This window comes from Oratosquilla oratoria, chromosome 21 (genome assembly GCF_046742065.1).
Source record: "Oratosquilla oratoria isolate Oo_2021 chromosome 21, ASM4674206v1, whole genome shotgun sequence".
Taxonomy (NCBI): Eukaryota; Metazoa; Arthropoda; class Malacostraca; order Stomatopoda; family Squillidae; genus Oratosquilla; species Oratosquilla oratoria.
Window position 1 is genome coordinate 59,608,426 of NC_134797.1, and position 17,493 is coordinate 59,625,918.

Here is a 17,493-nt window from a genome sequence, read left to right on the forward strand (position 1 = left end):
TTGTATAACAATATAAATATATCATACGACATCATATGTTATGTATGTCAAACGTGATATTTGCTGAGGCTAAGCAAAACAATAATTTCATTCATTCGCGATCGTCATAGATGTCAAATTATTAGCATGGGTGTACGCAGTTGTTAAATGTAAGTAGTGAATTCTGTCGATATACAAAAAGGATAAATTTCTAGAATCACGCAACTATGGATATTTAACATGAAACTTACGTTGTCTAATAGTTAATAACCTATTATAACCTAACTTAACCGAACGTAACCATTTCATAGAAAAAATAGATATTTGAAAAAAAAAAGTAGTGAAAAATATGTTTTCGTGACATCCAGACAGAAGCGAAAATAGTTTTGTGTGATACTGGAATAGAACCACAAAAAGGGTTTTTCCCATTATAAGGGATGTAGCCTAGTAGTGGAGTGCGGAAGATATGTTAAAAAAAAGTTTCAGTCTACAAGTATTTATTTTACCCAAGTCTTGTGTCGTCGATCTTGATCTCCCTCAAGTTAAGTGGAGTTAAGGGTCAAAGTGTCCTCTGGAGGGCCTTGCGACTCAACTCTTGATCATATTTGACATTTTAACTGGTCCCCACATCATCTTGTAGGTCTTGCTTGTATGTAAGTTACAGTGACAACACCAGTAACCATGGTGACGGTCTGTCTGGGGGACACACCACTCCCACATTTCTGCCCAAGCCTCACATTTAGTATTTACCTAAAGAAAGACTAGTAAAAGAGGTGTGGAAAGCAGATGTGGAGGGAGTGAACATGAGGGGACGTCCTAGGATGAGATGGATGGATGCGGTGAAGGGGGCTTTGGGGAAGAGGGGAATGTCTGTTGAGGAAGGACGGGAGAGGACAGAAGACGGGTGAATGGAGAATGGTTGTATATGGATGATGTTGTGATTGCATGAGGTGGAATGGGTGAGTGGATGGGGGGTGAGGTAGTATGTGTGAGCAAAATTTGACGCAGCACGAAGGGATTTCTCCCCGTCCTCTCATTTTGTGCAGTGGGGGGACGGAGAGGGGGGATCGCCGATTTAATGAAGCGGCCTTGCTATGGATGTGCTGTGTCTTGCGACACTGCTTCTGACCCAGGGCAGTGGACAAGGTGCAGGGATGACCCGTCATCTAGGAGGTGCTAAGATAAGAGGGAGGGGTGTGGAGTGTATTCAGGGATGGAATGGGTGGGAATGATTTTGTGCCTTTTTCTTTTTGGCTACCCCCCCTTGTAAGGGGGAAAAAGCCTTGGTATATGTATGTATGTATGTAGTATACAGGAAAGTAGCAACAATCACTGGGTCCTGTCCCCTGTTCTCTAATTTTCTAACATACCTAAACTCAAATTCATGTACAGTTCCAACTTAATCTATAGCTTTGATTTCCAATTATCATATTTAGATTTGAACTCATGTATTGTTATTGGAGCAGAACTGCAATTGAGTTTGTTGCTGCCCCTCATGAGGTTGGGCCATGTGGGATTGGAGGCTCATCTGGGATGTTGGCCAGGAATTTGATTAATCTCCTCTTGAAAGCTTCTGTGCTGACTTCTGTTAGGTCCTCTATCTCTCTTGGGAGAGAGTTGAAAAGTCAAGGTCCAGCAGAGGTGAAGCTTTCTGCCTGGATTGTCTTCACTTGCTAGGAGCAGCTGCTTATTGACCTTCTTTCACAGGTCCTACCAAATCTGGGGTGGTGTATCCTTTTGATACCATGTCCTTCTTTTTTGTAATAGGTTTGGTCCTGTGCCCTCCAGGACTTTGTAGATGTAAATCATTGTATAGTGCTGTCTGTGTCTCTGCAGTGAAAAGAGCTTGAGGAGTATTAGCCTCTCCAAGTAATTCAGGGAGTCTCTGACCAGCTTCCTTGTGAATATCCTCTAGATCTGTTCAAGTTCTTGTATCTCCTTGACTTTGTGTGGAGACCATAGCTGGCATACATACTCCAGCTTTGACACTACTAGGGTCTTCTACATACAGTAGGTAGCAAGTGCTTTGGCTTCCTGGTTGTAAAGGACTAGAGAAACCATCCACTCAATTTATGAGTAGTACTAACAAAAACACATTCATACTTGGATCATCAAATTTACTTCAAGACAGATCACCAAATTCAGATATCCACTAACACTCCTGAAACATCAATCCCACAAAAAATATATATATAAATAAAAAAAATCCTACTTGAAGTAAAAACCACACTGGTTTGCTTGCATTTAGCATTAAAATAGTACCAACGCAACATAGGACTGGCCACAACTTCAAACTGTCCTAGATACAAGCACCACATAGAAGACAGAGTATAATTCTACAATGTCCCACACTAACAGTCACTAGACAACAACACAATATTTCTTTCCTGAGTGACTTAGGGGCCCACCCACCGTTAGGCTGTTGCTAGTTACCTGGAGGCTGCAGGTCTCCTGCAAAAATGGGCTATGGACTGACTGAATTACCGGTACCATTAGACTCAAATAATCAAGAATCCTTCTTCATTGGATCTTTCTTTCTCCTTACCTTTTTAGTAGAATAGGTGGTGATTCTCTTATATCTGCATGAGCTTCTCTTCCTGTTGGATGTCACTCATTCCCACAATATCCCAGGTAATGTTCTCTAGTTCTTCTATCAAACTCTTCAGCTTATGGTCTTCAAAGAGGGTTCTCATGGTGCAAGTGTATATCTTCATCTTTTTCAGGTTTAATGTCTAGGACTTTGATTTATCTAGACAATACTTACATTTGGTGAGACACTGCCTATAGCACTGGGAGAGGTAATCTGGTTGGACCTTTAGGTGATGATGATCCAGCAGGAGCACCCATAATATAATCAATCAGTCTGTCTCCCCTTGTCTCAAACAGAAGACCTGCAAAATTATTTATTGTGCTGCTTGTGAAGCTTTAGGATTGTGGCACCAAGTTTCTGGTGAAATATATCTTTGGTGCCACCTTATTCAATGTATTCAATGGAGCCCTAAAGATGAGGCTTTCCCAACCTGTCATGAATCCCATTTTGAGATCTTATGGCCCTCTCTCATCTTCTGCATAAAAAGAGGGAGGCAAGATCTTGAAATGGGATTTGAAATAAGCTGGAGAAGAACCAACTGCTGCCTCGCCACCACCTCATGTTGTCCCTGGATTGACTCATCCAGGAGTTGATCCTGAGAGTGAGGCAGCACCTGAGATTGACTGTCAAATTTTCTAACACTAACCAACAATAACTTAATTCTTCCAACAAACAGCCAAGTCATCTGTCAGTGGTGCATGACAGTGTGGGCAGGAGATAGTTATCTCTGGAAGCCCTTAGACACAACTGACATGGCAGGCAGTGTAAGTCCAATGGTTGCTCTCTAGTGGAGTTAGGGAGCAACACAGCTTGCCAGCTGCCTACATGACTGTAGCCCTGTTCAGGATCAACTATACTCATCCCACATGAGGAAGGGGGTAGAAAAGGTGTCCTTTACATTGCCTCCCAAAACCTAACTTGCCTGGGAAGCTATCCCCAGCAGTGCTACCCAAATGCAGCATGAATGATAATTATAACTAGATAACAGAAACACAGAGTGCATTGGCCTTCTCAAAACCAGAGGCTCTCTGTTACTTACTTGTTACTTGTTACTTGTTATTTGGGAGTTCTAGGCCCCGCTCCACCAGCATCGGTGCTCTGCAGGGCCTCCATTGATGTTATCAAACACTATAGTCACTTCTAATACACAAATCATCCATGTCATAACACTCGGTGAACAAATGTGTCTTCAAATTTTTCTTGAAAATGGCACAGTTTCTACTCATTTTGACATTTAGTGGTAGCTCATTAAAAAGTCTTGGCGCACATCTTTCAAACGCTCGAAAACCCATTACCAAATTACTTCTTGGCTCATTCAACCTATATTGTTCATCACTATGCCGAAGCCCCATAGTAGTATCCACTTGAAAATCGTTGAGAAGACTCCTTAGATATTCTGGTTTTCCATATTTCAAGGCTCGAAAAGTCAGAAGACATATCTTGAAAACTATCCGCGCCTTTATTGGTAGCCAGTGTAATTCCATGAGTACTGGAGTTACTCTCTCACGAGGTGCAAGACCTCTGAGTAATCTCACAGCTCTGTTCATAACATACTGTAGTTTCCGAAGCCGATATTTTGGTAAGCCAAAGTAAAGAGAGTTGCAATAATCTAGTCTACTTATAACATAATTATGAAGAAGCATCTTTACAGTATCCTCATCCAAATATTTTCTCACAAAACCAATATTCCTCAAATGATATCCAGCAACTTTCACCACTTTATTGATTTGAGCTTCAAAAGAGAGATTTTCATCCAATAGAACACCCAAATCCTTAACAGCACTTCTTCCATCCAACGTACTATCCAATATCCGCAGACTCCTAGTACCTAATCTTCTGAGACTCATTTTCTTTCCCACAATCAACACCTCAGTTTTATTCGGATTCAATTTAAGTTGTTTTCCATCCACCTCACTTTACAACACTTCCCTGTGAGTGGAGGAGACCTACAGCCTTTAGCATTATAATCAGGCCCAACCGCTACAGTCAGTGACTGAAGCTCCCAATCCCACTAAGTGGTTTTGCATTCCCAAGCCCACCCATTCCTGCCAACTATTAACTTGGCCCATATTGAAATGTAGTGGGTATGGACTTGGATTACCCAAACTTCTTTGACCTGAAATCTACTAACTATGAGTCAGTAACAAAGAAATGTTCCATGAAAGTTAATAAAGAATTTGAAGAGTTACTGAACCATTGTGATATGTGGCCCCAAGGAAATACCCTCATAATAGAGCTAGAATCAAGAGCTCAATACCACAAAGTTAACCTTAACAACCCTGGCAGAACACAAGAACAAAGGAGACTGCAAGAGACCACAAGGCCTACACTAGGCAGCTCAGTATCCATCACCACCTGTCATCCCCATCCATAAAGTTGTCTAATCGTGTTTTAAAACAACTGATAGTTTCAGCGCTTACTACATGGTTACTAAGTTTATTCCATTCATCGACCACCCTATTAGTAAACCAATTATTGCCTATTTCCTTCTTAAACCTAAATTTGTCCAGTTTATACCCATTACTGCGAGTCCTGCCCTGTTGTTTTATTATGATGACCTTGTTTGCATCACCCTTGTTATAGCCTTTGATCCACTTGAACACGTCTATTAGATCACCCATTTACTATTATTGATTCAAGCATTTTTCCTATAACCGATGTCAAACTGATTGGCCTGTAGTTGCATATAGACAATCTATCTCCCTTCTTAAAAACAGGAACAACGTTTGCCTGCTTCCAAGCAGTTGGAACAAAACCAGTGTCTACCGATTTATTGAATATTTCAGTTAACTGGTCGCAGATTTCAAATTTACACTCCTTAAGCATTCTTAGAAAAATTTCGTCTGGACCCGGAGATTTTGTAGTTTTAAGTCTGTCAATCTGCTTGACTACTTCTTCTTTACTAATGCTGATATTAGATAGACTATTTTCTTCATCCCCTCTGAAAATCGGATCGCAGTCAGGTACTTTATCTAACCTCCCATTAGTAAACACCGATAGAAAATAATTGTTAAACTCCTCACTCATTTTTTCTTCCGATTCTATCATGACATTTCTTCGTTTTTAATTGGTCCTATTCTTTCTTTATTTTTTGTCTTATAGAGGTGAAAGAAACCCTTTGGGTTGGATTTTGCTTGACTGGCAACCTTGATTTCATAATTACGTTTCGCTGAACGTGTATTTCTTTTAACCAGCTTTGCCATTTTGTTATATCTTGATCTAAGGTATGATTCCCCGTTTTTTATTTTTAAGTAAAGCCCTCTTTTCATTCCGATCTCATGTTTCAATCTGTCCGTCATCCATTTGGGAGTATTACTATTTTTCCGTAATGGTTTTAGGGGGATAAATGTGTTTTGTGCATTGATAATTAGATCAGTTAGATTGCTATACATTTCTTTTAAATCACCGATTTGACTGTTGGGCCCTCGCCCCCAATTGACCTCCGTGACCCAGACCTCACTCCCAGCCCCGCTCCGAGAACCAAGATTGTTCCAAACGTCCGTATGGCATTTCGTATTCAATTTCAAATAGGTTTTTACATTGTCAGAGTTTGCTTTCCTGAAGTGTGGTACTTGAATGTTATTCGTACTTTTTAATTTTTCCCAAATAACATTAAATCTTATTTCTTGATGATCGCTAGAGCCTAGACTATCTCCCACTATTATGCTGCTAATTTGGTGCTCATTATTTGTTGAAATTAAGTCCAGGGTATTTTGTCCCCTTGTAGGATCGGTAATCACTTGTTTTAGGAAATTATCCTGCACCACATCTAGGAATTTCTTCGCTTCATGATCACCTATTAAAGTTTCCCAGTCAGTGTTACTATAATTAAAATCTCCCATGATCACAATGTTTTTATACTGGGATGCTCTGTGAATTTCATGAATCATGGGATCAGTCTGCTCAGTGCTGAGGTTAAGAGGTCTATACAAGATGTCAATAATAACTTTCTTACTCTTGCCTATAATCTCTACCCAAATAGGTTCCGTACAGTCCTCTTCCTTAATTGAATTGTTGATAATACAGTTTAATGTATTTTTAACGAAAAGTGCTACACCTCCCCCATTCCTGCCAACCCTATCCTTATGAAAAAACTTATATCCTTCTATTTCGATTTCCGGAAGGAAATGTTTATCAGCCATGTTGATCCAGGATTCAGTAATAGCTATAATATCGAAATTTTCTACGCATGCTTTACCTCGCAGCAAATCAATTTTGTTAATTATGCTCCCGCTATTTGTATAGTAAACTTTAAGTTTATCTTCCCTCCACCTGCTTTGGTGATTCTTTACACAGTCCTTCTCTAAGTTGCTTCTATTGCCTAAACAAACAGACAAACCAATCCAAACACCACAACACTTAATACTGGTGTAGTAGTCCACATACCACTTAAAACATTCAACACTGGTGTAGGAGTAGTCCACATTGTACCACTATAATTCCACAGAGAAGAAAATATTAGAATAGTAAGACAATCAAAAGTAATAATAGCAAATTGAGTTAAAAAATATAAATGGTACAAAGATGGTACCTTGACACTGATATACCTTCAGTTAACCACAACTCCTAACTTACCCAACCATAGAGAGGTACTATCCATGCCCAATGCTGCTTCTTCGACTGGCAGAAGTCTGAACACACTAAACAACAATGTCATTTCCTAGAAAGTGTATGTATACATTGCCTAGCCTCCACACATGGTACTTCTTGCTCAAATCCAGCCAAATATACAAACTGCAAACAAAATCAACCTCTATCATCCTCAAATTGTACAGTATACCAGTTAGGAAAAGAAGCCCTCTGCCTCAGAGATTTGGAATGCATCAGCTTCAGAGAAACCCAAAGACAAGTACTATGTAGGATGGTCAGACCTGGAGTCGTGGAAGCTCTACAATCTGTAAGCTGACCCCTCTCTCCTAATGTTTCCACATGGATGACCACAACCAAAAATGAAAGAGACCACCTACATGATACAAGAACTCCCTGCACAAACTCTTTCAACTCTCACATTTGTGCTACCAGAACCCCGAACTCGACCCCATCTGAAGTATTGTTTTTGTTATGGATTAGTTTACTAGCTCATCTATCCTACCCTCTGAAGTTCAACTTCTCACCCCACCCAGTCCACTACAATTGTACCCACAATCCCATCCACCCTCATCCCTCACCCAACCTAACACCTACACCTACAACCCTTTTGCCCCAAGACCCAACTCCCCAGAAGAAACTAGAAAATGTAATGAAGTTTATCAACTACACCGCACCAGGAAACTCCCCACCCCAAAAATGTCATCAATCCATTCCCTCTGTAAAGAACTGAAGTGAATGGACTCCAACCACAATAACTATTGGAACATTCACATACTCAGAACTGGAAGTACAATTAGAAATCCATCTTACTCCAATACCAACAACTCTGTATAAGCATACTAGACTCCCTAATGCCCCCCCCCCCCAGATCCAGTTGGAATGAGTTAGTACATGTCTAGCTTAGACTCAACTCTAACCACACAACCCTACTTCCAAAAGATGATAGCCAAACACACTTAAAAACAGACGCATGAACCAACAAGTCTTTCACCAGCCACCATACCACACCAAACCAAACAGTGATATAGTTAGGCTGGTTGAAGGCAAACTCTGGTGGAGATAGAGTTGGTTTTATTTGACAATGAAATGTTGGGCGCCAGTGGGGGGTGGGAGGAACAAGAAAGCAAAAAGAAGTGAGCTAGGCTTACGTATGCTGCTCTAAGGCTATTTACGAGGGAGTAAAAGGGGGGAGAGGAGGCGAGAAAGCAAGAAGCTGTGAACCAGACTTATGTATGCTTCTCCGAGGCTATCTGCATTTTCTGAGTACGTTTAACTTTTTGTATACACGACAGGTTATGACCCATGCTCCTAATTGCCGTTAGGTCACGTGTGCTGCGTGTGAAGTTGGAGACAAAATATTCTGACGCTGGTGACTCACAAAGACAGAGGGTAGGCGTTCCTCAATGAATCCAGTGTTATGTATCACGTGCTGGCCGAGGTACAGACCAGCCCTGGCAGGCCAATGCTGGCATTACATGTGTGCTTCCTGAAGGAGGGTTTGTGTGATGGTCATACGGCAGGCCCTAGTGGTGGTTAGTCATCCTGGGGCTGCACGAGCGATTCCCTTAAGGAGGCTTTGTCGCACCCGTGGGCCTCAATGAAGCTCTGGGTCACGTCGCAGCTGAGTAGATGCGAGCGTGTCCCATGGGGCCACTTGGGGGTCAGAAGGCTGTGAGACGCCGAGAAGAGGCGAGGTGAGGGAGTGAGGACCGGTCGTGAGGAATACTCCTAACAGATATATTCCATCAAACATTGTAAGGCAGCTGCCCTACTACTGTTACCATGCAACCCAGTACTACCTGCCTCATGATCGGATTGTCGGGAACTAAACTGGCTCCCACACGTAGTTATCAGTGAAGAGGATGTGTTGGACACCCAAATGAAAGAAAACATCAAAGGGACAGATGAGCTCTTAGTCAGTGGCCATCCAACTACATTATAGGTCACTAACCCACATGGCATCTGTATAGGGCCTCGAGAAGGGAGACCTGGAGGTTGAGTGATGTCCCAGTGCTGTGGGACTAACATCACGCCTCTTTGGGACTCTATTCAGGCCAGGACGAGTGACCTTTGTTTGGAGAGTAAAATTGGCTGGGTGGACTTGAATTTTTAGCTCAGGCACGCCCTGAGTCAGGCAACTACGGCAAGGACCGACGCCGCACTGTCCGCGGATGTCACTCAGTAGTGGTGGGTGCATATACTCTCCCACAACCCCTGCGACTCGCCTAAAAACTCACCATCCCACTCCCATGCAATGTGAAGTGAGAAACTCCTAGTAGGGCTGGTCCTATCAATTGCAGTCGCTGTATATTGTTTATGCCGATGTTGCCCTGACTCCCCACCCCACCTCCGCCTGGCCAGGACTGTCGGGAACCAACGCGTCACAGCCTGCGGCGGGTCCTGGAAGTCGAACTCACGACGACCTGCTCATGAGTTCGACACGGTATCCACTGAGCTACCGCACGGCCCTACCCCTGGGACTATTGAATTAATATGTAACCCAGATCATAGTCTCACCTCGTTGGGCGTGGGAAGGCGAATTTTCGACACGCGCAAGGTATCCACGAGTGGCACTTACAGTAGGGGCAGGCTTGCGATATGTCTCTGTCGAAATCACCAAGCTCATTGTGTGTGTTGCCGGGATCTTGTAAATGAGCCACAAACGAGTCGAGCCAGACCCGGGATGAACCTCCAGTGGGGTCTCCGTGTGGGCTCCTGGAACATTCTTTCCCAGGAGGACCGACGACGCTCTATATCGGCGGAACTCGGGAAGCTTAGCTTGGATATAGTGGGTCCCTCAGAGGTAAGGAGACATGGCAGTGGCGAGATCAGTATTGAGGGTTACACCTACTTTTGGTCGGGCCGAACCGATGGGGCTCATCTCACGGGAATAGCCGTGGGTATATCTAGCAGACTGCAGCACGTCGTGGTTACTCCAGTTGATGAGCGTATGGTTTTGGGCCAGTTCAAGCACATCTTAGTCTTCATCTCTCTTGTTTCAGAATATACTCCTACTGAGGCATGTGAACTTGAAGAGATCTTTACCAAGATTGACTATAGTTGGCCGATGCCCGCCACAAGACACATTGTTTTTGGCGATTACAGTGCGATTACTGGCACTGACAGAACTGGTTATGAACTATGGAACATCAACAGTTCTCTTCTGAACTTTGCAAAGTCCAGAAGGCTGAGGGTGGCTGGTTCCAGGTTCCAAAGACGAGAACTACACTGATAGACATGGCTTAGCAATGCCGGAGGAGTGGCCAAGAAGATGGATCACATACTCGTTAGTATTCTTTGGAAGATCCTACAGAACTGGAGGGTTTATTGGAGTGATGAATTCATGGAGACAGATCATAGACTTGGGGTCAAAACATTCAAACTGCAATCAAATACAGGAGAATCCTAAGATGTAACCCACCTGGGTTTCTTCTGGAGAAACTCTGGGATGATGAGTGTGCCCAGGAGTATGCGGTAGCAATCTGTAATCGCTTTGAGGTACTTGGCTCTCTCGAGGACCCAGAAGAACGTGGGACATATTTAAACGTGAAACTTTGAAAGCTGTAGAGGAGTGCGTTGGATAGCATCCAAGGTCGAGGAGTGGTGTGGCGTCGCGGAGACACTGGAGAGTAGAGTTGCGACGCGATACCAGATTGGCCGGTGACCTGGATCTGTACAGGGCTCAGAAACGGCGGACTGGAGCTCTCACGAGGATGGATAAGGAGAGGTATGTCGGGAATCGCTAAGGATGTCGAGGGCCATTTTAATGCAAATGACCTCAGGGTTGTCTACTGACCCTTGAAGAAAATCCGCTTCAAATCTGTGATCCAGAGATGCACATTCCGAACAGCCGATGGCCATCTCGTTTCAGGCAAGGAGGGGTGTAGGCCCTTTGTCGAGTACTTTGAGCAGTTGCTCATGGGTGGTCCTCCAAGCGGACATCTTTCCCGTAATGCTGTTCAGGTGGGTTCCTGATCCACCGATAGACCTCCACCCGCTCTGGTAGATGTTAGAGAGGCTGTGAGTTGAAGGGTGGAAATGCAGCTGGCATCTGCAACATGGGTGTAGAGTTGCTGAAAGCCGAAGGTATGGACATGGCCCGTGGATTGCATACGATAGCCCAGTATCATTTCCAATGACTGGAAAAAGGGTCTGGTTGTGCATATCAGAAAAGGGGGGAGGGGGCAGGACTGCAACAACTACCGCGGTGTTACACTTATTGTGCCAAGTAATGTGCTCACCCATATGTTACTGACGCGGGTTTGTTCACATTGCTTAAAGTTCAGAGCGGCCCTACTAAACACTAACAAACCCGTCACATGTCACAATCACTCTTGAAACATTGATATGACTAGTTTTGACTGATATTTGACTGTATGGTTGATATAGGATGTTGCTGCATCATTGTATCGTGTTTGCTTTGAAGATTTGTCCTGTTAAACGGTCTTCAATTAATAATAGAAACGTCGAAGAACTGTGGCAATTGACGGAGTTAGGCGTTTAACGGGTTTGTCAGCATTAGAAGATCGTTGGACGGGACAAATTTAATTACAATATGAACCAAACAAGCACGATACTATGATGTAACATTCTCTATCAATAATAGTCAAATAACAATTAAAAATAACTAGAGAAATGTTTTAAGAGGAAATGTGGCGTTTGAGTTCTTTTTTAAGGTTTGTCGGTATCTGCAGATTGTTTGACGATACAAATGACAAATTATGCCAGTCATAACACCGTTTTGAGAGAAAGTGTAGCGTTTGACGGCCTTGTTGGTATTTGAAGAGCGTTTGACTGGATGAATTTAATGCAAAGCAAACACGATACAATAATGTATCAACACTCTTTATCAGTCATACCGTCAGGTATAAATTAAAACTAATAAGAACAACGTTTTGTGAAAAACTGTGGTGTACGGGACTTATGAGGCATTTGACGAGTATGTCGACATTTCGTGGGATTGTCGATGTGTAATACGACTTGGAGGTCTGAGTAGTCCGGGTTGTTCTACAGAATTTTTCATGTCATAAACTTCACTATTGTAGTCCCAAGATGTTCAGACCGTCAAGTAAAGGTGTCAGCTCTCGGGTAGGGGAGACACCTATCACAATTCTATAAATCGTCAGTAGCATCGAAAGGGTTCTTCGAGTTTTTTTCGCCGTAAGTTTTCTGCAGTTGAAACTAAGTAATGATGCCACCCAAAACAAATGCACAATTTATCATTAGCAATGATACTCTACACAACAGGTTTCCGCCAGCTGAATAAAATCGTTGGGTACCACACAAGAAACTAATAACGGAGATAGAGTCAATAGGTGGCATCAGAGGAAAATTATTGGAATGGATGAAAGACTTCCTGACTGGGAGGAAAATGAGAGTAGTAATTATAGATAAATTCTCAAATTGGGAAGAAATGATAAGTGGTGTCCCGCAGGGATCAGTACTGGCCCAGATAATGTTTGCCATATACATAAATGACATGGATGAAGGAGTAGTGTTATATGAATTTCTTTGCAGACGACGCAAAAATACTAAAGAAAATAAGAACGGAGGAGGATTGCAACTCATTACAACAAGGCTTGGACAAGATCTGGAAATGGACTCGAAGTGGGAAGTGAAATTCAATATCAAGAAATGTAGTATAATGGAATTTGGAAAAAGTAGAAACAGAATATCGAGAGATTATAAAATTGGCGAAGAAGAGGTAACAAAAAAAAATAATAATAAATAAACTGAAAAAAGACCTTGGAGTGATGATCAGCAAAGACATGACACTGGACAAGCATATTAATAAAATAGTCGGAGAAACCTACAATTTACTGGGGTAAATAAAAGTGGCATTTGTCTATTTGGACAAGGAAATTATAAAAAAAAAACTAACCACTAATAAGACCAAAACTCGAGTACGCAGCAACACTATGGACACCCAGTACCAAAAAGTATATAAAAAAAAATAATAATAATACAAAGAGCAACAACAAAACTGGCACCAACTCTTTCCAAAATGACATAAGAACAAAGAGTGTCCAAATTAGAATTACCAATTCTGGAACAAAGAAGGGAAAGAGACCTACTATCTATAGAATTATGAAAGGAATGGAAATTTTAGATAAGAATGATTTATTGCAATGGGACAATGGAAAAACAAGAGGACACGAAAAGAAACCGAAAAAAGATCATTACAGAAGAGATCTGAAAAAATAGCTTTCCACACAGATCAGTGATAGATAATGGGAACAAATTAGACAAAGAAACAGTGTGTGCAAACACTATTCAAGGTTTTAAGAAACTTGATACTGAGAGATACAAAGACGGGGCACCACGAGCATAACTCCCTGTATAATACAACTAGGTAATAAAAGTGTGAAGCAAAATGCTTCTGATAGTCAGCCAGCAGGGAAGGCAATTTCCTGTATATCTTGTATCCGGCTACTACCAGGTGATTTTATCTAACGGGTGAACCTGCCCCACCCAAACACCTTACTGTCAGAGTTAAATGGTCCAGGAAGGCGGGCCGAGGTCGAAGTGAGATATGTGCGTGTGATAATACCATGAGGGATCAGTGGTCCTTTTTCACGCCTGTGTCTCCATCATCGCCAGCTGTATCGTGTCAGGTGAAAAAAAACTTGAGCGGGACCCGCTAATGGACTGTTAAAGGGAAGTTTTTGCTCCTGATAAGGGATTACGATAACATGATAACAGAAGTGACGCGGGTAGCGGCAGTCTCTTCGACTTGGGCCTGTTATTAGTAATAAACAGTTGATATTCAGATTAGGTGGACACGGGCTTGCTTTGCTCTCCGAGGAATAAAATCGTTCATTGAGCTTTCAAAGAAAAGTGTGGGGGGAAAGGGTCGCTCGTGTATGGTAAGGGTACAACTTGAGAGTTGTGAGGTAGACGTAGGGATGAAGAAGAAACAATGAATTATCATGGTGCAACCGTGCAAGCAGCATAGGAAGACAGGAAAAATCTGTGTGACTCACCATTGTCTTGGATCACGTGTTGGACTCGTGATCGACAGCTATTTCCCTCGCGGAAGAGAGCTCATATATGACCGAGCTGTGGGTAATACTGTGACTTTCCACGCACACACACCCTCAACTCCCCGCCCAAGAGAGTTGAAGTAACGACTCCCAGCGCAGCGATACTGAAATTAATTAAGACCTGGGCGGGATTCGAACCCGGACCACCGTGTGTGTGTGTGTATTTACCTAGTTGTATTATACAGGAAGGGAGCTATGCTCGTGGCGACCCGTCCTTGTATCTCTCACATCAAGTTTTTTCTTAAAATCTTGAATAGTGTTTGCATACACTGTTTCTTTGTCTAATTTGTTCCAAGTATCTATCACTCTGCGTGGAAAGCTATTTTTTTTCAGATCTCTTCTGTAATTATCTTTATTTTATTTTCATGTCCTCTTGTTTTTCCATTGTCCCATTGCAATAAATCATTCTTATCTAAGATTCCCATTCCCTTCATAATTCTATAGATAGTAGGTCTCCTCTTTCCCTTCTTTGTTCCAGAATTGGTAATTCTAAATTGGACAGTCTTTGTTCATATGTCATTTTGGAAAGAGTTGGTGCCAGTTTTGTTGTTGCTCTCTGTATTCTTTCTAATTTTTTTATATTCTTTTTGGTACTGGGTGTCCATAGTGTTGCTGCATACTCGAGTTTTGGTCTTATGACATACATACATATACCAAAGGCTTTTTCCCCCTACATGGGGGATAGCCAAAAAGAAAAAGGCATAGAAACCACTCCCACCCATTCCATTTTCTATATATCCCACTTCCCTACACCCTCCTCCCTCCCTCTTATCTTGGCACCTCCTGGATAACGGGTCATCCCTGCATCCTGTCCACTGCCCTGGGTCAGAAGCAGTGTCGCAAGACGCAGCACATCCACAGCAAGGCCGCTTCATAAATTCGGCGACCCCCACCCCCCCCTATCCGTCCCCTCAAGCAGAAAAGGAGAAGACGGGGAGAAATCCCTTCGGGCTGCGTCAATTTTTTTTCTCATACATACTTCCTCACCCCCCATCCCCCACCCACTCCCCCTCATGCATCACAGCATCATCCATACACAACCTCTCTCCATTCACTCCTATCTTCTGTCCTCTCCCATCCTTCCTCCACATATATTCCTCACATTTGTAATGCCCCTTTCACCCCATCCATCCATCTCATCCTAGGACACCCCCTCATATTCACTCCTTCCACCTCTGCCTTTCACACTTCTTTTACTAAACTTTCTTTACTCATTCTTTCCATGTGTCCAAACCATCCTAATACTCTTTCATCATCCCCATCTCCCAGTTCCCTTTCCACCCATGTTCTCCTCTTCACCTCCTCATTTCTCACTCTATCTAGCCTAGTAACCCCTATCATACTTCTCAGACATCTCATCTCAAACACATTCAAACTCCTTCTCTCTTCCTCTCTCATGTTCCATGTTTCTGCCCCGTACAATGCTGTTGGCACAATCACTCCTTCATATAACCTCCTTAGCATCCATTCCCAGATGTCTATTTCTCATTACACTTTTTAATCCACCAAGGCATTTACTCGCTTCTCTCAATCTACATTCTACCTCCACCCCCAATCCTCCCTTTCCTGCCACATTTGCACCCAAGTATCTGAAACTATCCACTTCCTCCAGTCTTTCACACTTAATGCTCACTTCCAGCCTGCTTTCACTTTCTCCCCCTGTACATCTCATCACCTTACGTTTACCCACATTTATCTTCAGCTTCCTTCTTTCACACACCTTCTCAAACTCTGTCACTAACTTCCTCAGTCCCTCCTCTGATCCTGCTACAAGTGCAGTGTCATCAGCAAACAACAACTTGCTCACCTCCCACTTTTCTCCATTTTCTTTAATCATCTCCAACCCCTGACCCACTATCCTTGCATTCACCTCTCGCACCACCCCATCCATGTAAAGATTGAACAGCCAGGGCGACATAACACATCCCTGACGAAGTCCCACCTTTACCTCAAACCATTCACTCTCTCCATTTCTAATCCTAACACAAGCTCTACTACTCTCGTAAAAACTCTTGACTGCTCTTAACAGCTTTCCTCCTATCCCATATATCTGCAGTACCTCCCACAGTGCCTTCCTGTCTACCCTGTCATATGCCTTTCCAGATCCATAAAAGCCCCAAAAACATCCTTACCTTTTCCTATAGCTTTCTCATATCTGTCGTACCACAAAAATCTGATCTACACAACCCCTACCTGTCCTAAACCCACACTGTTCCTCACTAATTACTCCCTCTGTTCCTCTCCTAATCTTCTCAATCAAGACCCTCCCATAAGCCTTCCCAACTACACTCAACAAGCTGATCCCTCAAAAACTACTACACTCACACTTGTCCCCCTTTCCCTTGTAAAGCAGAACTATACAGGCACCCCTCCAGTCCTCCGGCACTCTACCCATCTCTCCAGCAAACATTAAATAACCTCACCAGCCAGTCCACCATAACTGTACCTCCATTTTTTAGACATTCTGCATGGCATCCATCCAGACCAGGTGCCTTACCTGCTCTCATCATCTTAACAACTGCCTTCACTTCATCCTTCCCTATTTCTCCCCCATTTTCCTCACTCATCACTCTCATTTTCTTAGCGCTTCCCACTGCAACTACCTTTCCCTCCCTATCCTTCTTCACATTTAGCAACTCCCTAAAATACTCTGCCCACCTTCCTCTCACTGCCTTCTCTTCCATTATCATCTCTCCATCTGCACCTTTTACCTTTTCTTCTACTTGATTCGCCTCCTTTTTCTCTTTTAATTTCCTTCCAAAACATCTTTTTATTGTTTTCAATATTTTCTGTCATACTCTTACCCCATTTCACATCTGCTCTCCTCTTTGCTTCCTTTATCTTATGCTTAACTTCCCTTCTCTTTACTTTGTACCTCTCATACGATTCCCTCGTCCTAATTTGTAGCCAATCTATGAATGCCTGCTTCTTCTCTTCTACACCCTTCTTTGCTTCCTCATCCCACCACTCACTACCCTTCCTTCTATTTCCTCCCACCCTCCTTGTTCCACACACCATCTTTGCACACCTTATGACTCCCTCCTTGAACCATCCCCATTCCTCCTCCACTCCTAGTTCTACTCTATCCTTTACTCCCTCCCACTCCTCTTTCAGCTTCTTCTTATACTCACTCTCCTTTTTTTCCTCATTTAAGCAGTTCACTCTAAGTACCTCCCTACCTTCTGCCCTTTTCCTCTTTTTCCACCTATTCTCCACTCATTTTACCTCCCACCAGAAAATGATCTGATATTCCCCCATTCTCTCCCCTTAGAACATGTACATCCTTAACTC

The 17,493-nt window shown here is 42.8% G+C and overlaps 2 protein-coding genes across 5 annotated transcripts in view; one reads left to right on the forward strand and one right to left on the reverse strand.

Annotated features, from left to right (window-relative positions):
• The first annotated feature begins 32 nt into the window (after positions 1-32).
• LOC143036966 (transmembrane channel-like protein 7) overlaps positions 33-17,493 on the forward strand; it is a 115,193-nt gene continuing 97,732 nt past the window's right edge. For 2 of the 4 annotated variants that reach the window (XM_076205027.1, XM_076205030.1), the window contains exon 1: positions 13,895-14,025. The gene's annotated coding sequence lies outside the window, so the exon portion shown is untranslated. Of the gene's footprint in view, positions 150-13,894; positions 14,026-14,073; positions 14,359-17,493 lie in introns of those variants that run through there. The other 2 variants (XM_076205028.1, XM_076205029.1) reach the window with 2 other exon arrangements.
• LOC143037170 (uncharacterized) lies at positions 3,291-4,416 on the reverse strand. The gene is made up of 2 exons (XM_076205289.1): positions 3,865-4,416; positions 3,291-3,353 (listed from the first exon to the last, which is right to left on the reverse strand). The coding sequence occupies exons 1-2, from the start codon at positions 4,414-4,416 to the stop codon at positions 3,291-3,293; spliced, it is 615 nt and encodes a 204-aa protein (XP_076061404.1).

Excerpts from the sequence above, each read along its gene's own strand:
- LOC143037170 (XM_076205289.1), bottom strand. The coding sequence starts at position 4,416 with ATGAGTCTCAGAAGATTAGGTACTAGGAGTCTGCGGATATTGGATAGT. Across the intron at positions 3,354-3,864 it reads ATGAGCCAAGAAGTAATTTG|AGAGCAACCATTGGACTTAC; the intron begins GTAATGGGTTTT and ends TAACTCCACTAG.